The sequence below is a fragment of the Anarrhichthys ocellatus genome, unplaced genomic scaffold (assembly GCF_004355925.1).
Source record: "Anarrhichthys ocellatus isolate YVR2014 unplaced genomic scaffold, GSC_Weel_1.0 scaffold62, whole genome shotgun sequence".
Taxonomy (NCBI): domain Eukaryota; kingdom Metazoa; phylum Chordata; class Actinopteri; order Perciformes; family Anarhichadidae; genus Anarrhichthys; species Anarrhichthys ocellatus.
In genome coordinates, this window is record NW_022280092.1 from 1949126 (window position 1) to 1954672 (window position 5547).

The following is a 5547-nucleotide window of genomic DNA, read 5'->3' on the forward strand; positions in this document are numbered from 1 at the left end:
ACACACACACACACACACACACACACACACACACACACACACACACAGGCAGCCAGCCCATTGTGGTCTTGTCTGTCCCTAATGTGAAAGGAGTGAAAGAATCTCACCGTTGCTGTCAGTGTAATCAGCAAACAGACATTTGGTTGTTCTGGTTCTTGGTTGTAAAACCACACACACACGCACACACACACACACACACACACACACACACATACAAATGTACACATTCTATTGTTCAAGCAGTGCAATGCTGATCACTGCAGTTGTAGTTGAATAAACATGCCAAACACACTTTCTTTGAGGAGATTCTGGGATGTCTGCTGCATCAATGTGGTGGCAAATCCACATGATAAGTGAGTGAGGGTGGATGGGATGCGGGTCAGAGTCAAGATGGATGCAAATATATCAAAACAACACAAAACAGAGACAGACGATATCTTAATTAAAGGAGAGAAACTGGGATTCTAAAAAACTGGGTTACGGATAGGCAGAAAAAGAAAACCTGGAAGCACCAGATGAGGACATGAATAGATGCTACATGAAAGGTGTACCACTGAGCAAAGGTTAATGATAGCCAGTGCTGGTGTTTTACACAGATATATATAAAGTGCATTGCATGAACTTTATCTTTTGAACTGAAAAAGCACTTGGTGCTGGTACGCGGACAGGTGAATAATTAAGGTTAGAGAATGATGAAGGGTTAAGTGAGTAAAGGTAATCGTTCAGGTTAAAGGGGGCCAGTTACACCAGTGGAAGAAAGGATATGGGCTGGAGACCATACGGATGCACCAGTTGCGAGGACAGGTGGTCTGCTTGAGGCAGAAGAAGACCACAGGCGCCAGCTCTGGGAACGGCAACACGAGAGTGCTTAGGTCACTGCCGATACTGACGTCATCACCCAGACCCACTTCCTCAATGATGTCATCAGCCTGCGCCAAGCCGTACTCCTCACTCTGCCCTGACCCTGCTAAGGAAAGGCTCCCCAGCGGCACAGGACACTCCTCGCTCATCATGGCAGCCCAGCCGAGATCTGAAAGACAACGTGAGTTGACACTGGGATTAGAGGAATGAAATAATTATTGCAACGTTTGACACACTGCACATCTCCAAGAGACTTAAGATAGCAAAGAAAATGACTGCTTTGATTTAATTAACATTCAGCTTTTGCACTGCAGCAAATAAATAGCAATTAAATGAGTTTATTTCATGAAACATTAATTGGACAAGCAGGCTTTTGGCTAAGATGTCACTTCCACAGACCACTTAATCGCCTCCACGTCATAACATCACCTCACAACTCACAGATATTGAACGCTCGTTGTTTTCAATCCCAAATGCCCATTTGTCTCTCGCCTTGCGAAGGCAAATGCTCTAATCGTAAACTCTCTTGTCTGCATAACAGAATGCATCGCTTACTGATAACAATCACCTCTCGCAATCAAACACACACAGAGGGGTACGATAGCGGAGAGTAAATCAATGTCAACAGTCATTGCACATTCATTGACGATTCACTTAGCCCCATCGGAGTGTTGTGGAAGAGGAAACGGTTTTGCATCTCTTACCACTTAGCTAATGAATGGTTTTTCTGTCAATGTAGCACACACACACACACACACACACACACACACACAAAAATCTGATTTTGCAACGGGCAATTTCACACATACCTGATATTTAAACATTCATGTTTACAACAGAAAACACAATACAGTCATTTAGCAGATGCTTTCATCCAAAGCAACTTACAATTCAGATTCTATCACATTCCTATACCGCAGGCACAACTACACAACTACACAATTTTGGGGTTAAGTGTCTTGCTCAAGGACACATCAACATGCAGAGCCGGAGCCGGGGATTGAACTGCCGACCCTCTGATTGAAAGACGGCCCTGCCATCCACTTAGCCACAGTCGCCCACGATATAATTAGGCTTTCAGCGCTTCAGCTCGAGTTTAAAAAAAATAAAAAAAATAAATAAATAAATGTAAAATGTAAAATGCTGCAGTTTCAGTTTAGAAAAGGCTTGTCATTAATTAAATCCACATGTTGTTTTATTCTTTTGGCTCATCACACCGGTGAGCCAGCAAGCAAGTCAACCAACAGCTGCCAGAGCCTAAGTGAATGCATAATAACATATTGGACTTGGTAGTCCTCTTGCTTTTAACTGGCTGCCAAAGGAGGCAGCCAGCAAGCGGCAAGGAGCCAAGCGAAGGCTGGACATGTGCATAGCTGGACATATGCACGGCCTTGCACAGACATAACCACACACATAACCAACACCCCCCATACACACACCAACCCCCCCCCCCCCCCCATACACACTTACACACTATTGTTTAAGGCTTGCATTTGTGCATAGAAGTAACGTTAGGTGAATGTCTTAAACAGAAGCATTATTATTTCAAGCTGCGTGATCATGTGTGAATGTTCATCTTCAGTATGACTAATGTGATATTTTGCATGTTTGTGGTACAAACCGAAGCCGACAACGTCAAACATGCATGCGTAGGTGTGGTTCTCCATATGTGCATGTGTGCGTGCATGAGGGAACGTGTTTGCTTGCACTAAATCCTACAGTAGGATTAACCGCTAGTGGGAGAGAAGACTGTCTTTTTTAATGGGGTAATGATATTAAAGGCTATTCATTACGCGCTAAGAAAATAGGACAGTGGTGATTTAGTAGCCGGTATCTCTCACAGCTCCAGAGCTAATCCTCTGACGAGATGGTAAAATCAGGTTGCTATATCAATAACATTAGAAAGTCACCCACCACACACAGTGATACACTGATAAGTTAAGTCTCTGTCCATTTATTATCCCAGTACATACAAATACAAGTTGTTTTGCCTTTCCAAAACTGACCTTTTGCATTAGCTTAACCATGGCAACAGCTGCTTCCCCTGGAGGCAGGAAGTTTATTCCTACTCCGCTGTGTTTTATTTCCCATGACAAAGCTTCTTCAGAGAGATCCTGCCACTGTTATGGGCGACTGCAATTAAACTGAAGACAGCTTTTGCAGATGTGCTTGGAAGGATTGTGTTATCTGTGTGTGTGTGTGTGTGTGTGTGTRTGTGTGTGTGTGTGTGTGTGTGTGTGTGTGTGTCTGTAGTGAAGACAGGTTAAAGGTTCTCTATACAAAATTTAGAACATAAATATAGTGGCAAACCACTATTTGCTATGTAAGTGGAGTAATGTCTACCTGAGCAGAGAATGAAGCCGCTCTCCCTCTGTGTGTGTTGTAATCAGAGCTTCTCTGTGCTTTGTTGATAAAGCCTGGCCAGTCGCCCACATCTTTAAGCCATAGACAGAATATAGGAAGTGGATATAGTCACCTTTACGTCACCCATAAGTTTGTGGACTGCAGTTTTGAAGCCTCAAGTTTGGCATTTTGGGGCCAAAAAGGTGACAATGAACTTGTATGCACTGAAAACACACTGTGAAAGGGTTAAAGTTGTAAAACAAAAACACACACAACTCCCAGACCGGACAGCACTGTGGTAGCTTTCTGCCAATCACAAGGTAGCCCTGCCCAAAGGCATCACCTGCTCTATCATCTCTTTTACTCCAAATGGACCATAATTCAATAAGTGAACATCGTGCTGTATTGAAGAAGACTTGAAACTAGCGAGTGAGACCATAAACTCATGTTTACAATGTTTACTGAGGTAATAAATCAAGTGAGGAGTAGAATCATTTTCTCATACACTTCTATACAATCTGTTTTGTTTTTTTTTGCAACCAGAGGAGTCGCCCCCTGCTGGCCAGTCGAAAGAATGCAAGTTTAAGGAACCTCTGCATTTGTTTTACTTTTCAGACCGCTGCTTCTCACTGTGCTCATAAGGCGGTCACAGCTGATAAGGCCGTCCCTACCAACCACATAGTTGCAGAAGTGCAGCGAACACCCTACAATTCCCTCTCAGGTAACATTGTTAGCATTCAGCATGCTCTGAATTCCTTACAGAGCTCTCTTAAAATCCTTTCATCTAACTATATTGCTGCTCTTTTACTCAGACTCTTTTCACAATATTCCTGCATGCTGGGAAAGCTTCCTCTAAATGTTTTTTTGTGATGACGACTGATTAATGCATGTGTGACACACAGTGAGAGAGAGAGGGAGAGGGAGAGAGAGAGAGCGCACACACAAGGCCCCTACTGCTGTGTTAGCACACAAACACATTCACACTTTCTCAACATACCCACTCTCACGCATTAACACCCTTAATTGGGGTAGCGGAGATACAGTCACCCATTTAGCTGCACTATGAGCTAAAGGCTGTGATGAGCCATGGAAAGAACTTGCTTTCCCCCTCCCACACACTCACTGCGACAGTCTGATACAGACACGGGAAGAGGATGGATGGAAAACAACAGCGAAAAACATACTGTGGATCCATAAGGGATTTTAGCGACACTATTTTCATTTCAATCGTTTCATAATGCCAATTTGAATATAAAAGAAGCTGTGAAAATCTGTGTTTTCAGTCCTCATTGGCTGTTTACACGGAGATCAAAAATGTGATGTATGATACCCAAGGGATACAAGTAATGACTAAAAATCTCAGTGAGTCACTGAATGAGCACAAAACTGAAGGCTCAAGATAAGGAATTGGAGGCTTGAGACAAGAAATTGTGAGAGCTTCCAGTATTCACGACTCTGTTACTGATGCCTGCAGTCATGTTCAGAGTGATAGATAACACTATAGCAATGTTCTTTCAAAGAATAGTGTTTTATGTGTGTTGTTGCAGCAAAGTTCTAGTTAATGTGCCATTGTAGTGAATCTGTGAAGGGGTTTCACTGGCTGACCAGGTGAAATGACTATTAGGCAGTATTGGCAGGGTACCTTTTAAACTGAAGACATTTTGACATGTCACAGTAGGAAAAGCGCCAGTTCGGGTGAATTCCAATGAGCTGCTTCAGTTTCCGGTTACTGCTATGGTGCATTCTGGCTGACACTGTCAAGGCTTACTATAGATGGCCTCTCGATTTACACACAAGTCAGCATGCATGTGCAGCAGGTGGGTAGAGAACCGATTGCCACGATGTCATGATGGCTTATAGATGGACATTTTCAGCATAGCGTGATAATGCAACTTTCTGGAAACCAGTAAAATAACTCTTCCAAGGTTAACTTCTACGTGGCACTCATCCTTATTTCCAAAGCTTTTTATTTTTTTTAACCACACACACACACCACTCTTTGATAGATATCTGTTGGCTCTTGCTAGCTAACATGACGCATATTCCAGAAGGAAATGACAGCTATTAGCATTACTTTTGTGATTTGTAGAGTTTAAGGCACAAAACATTGTGTCTTGCATTATGCTGTGCATATGACTAAAGCCAGTTGTGTTGCTTTTGAAAGGCAGCCCAAATCTACTGTGAAAAGAGCTGATACCCAATTTGACATACTGTAGCACATAATCCTCAGCTTCTACAGGGGAAAGTTATTAAAAAGTGCCTCCCTGTTATGTTGCATTATGAGTTTTAGAAGTTTTAAAGATTGGTGCAGAAAGTTGCAGTTTCTTTTTTTTTTTTTTTTTT

The 5547-nt window shown here is 42.6% G+C and overlaps 1 protein-coding gene across 7 annotated transcripts in view; it reads right to left on the reverse strand.

The window, feature by feature from the left end:
• Positions 1–5547, reverse strand: part of cacna1ia (calcium voltage-gated channel subunit alpha1 Ia) — a 149259-nt gene that overhangs the window by 111471 nt on the left and 32241 nt on the right. For all 7 annotated transcript variants that reach the window (XR_004213649.1, XR_004213647.1, XR_004213648.1 and 4 more), the window contains exon 2: positions 766–1030. Coding sequence is in view for 4 of the 7 variants with exons in the window: in XM_031872138.1 (XP_031727998.1) it covers positions 766–1013 (248 nt within the window). In the remaining 3 variants the exon portion in view is untranslated. The remainder of the gene's footprint in view (positions 1–765; positions 1031–5547) is intronic.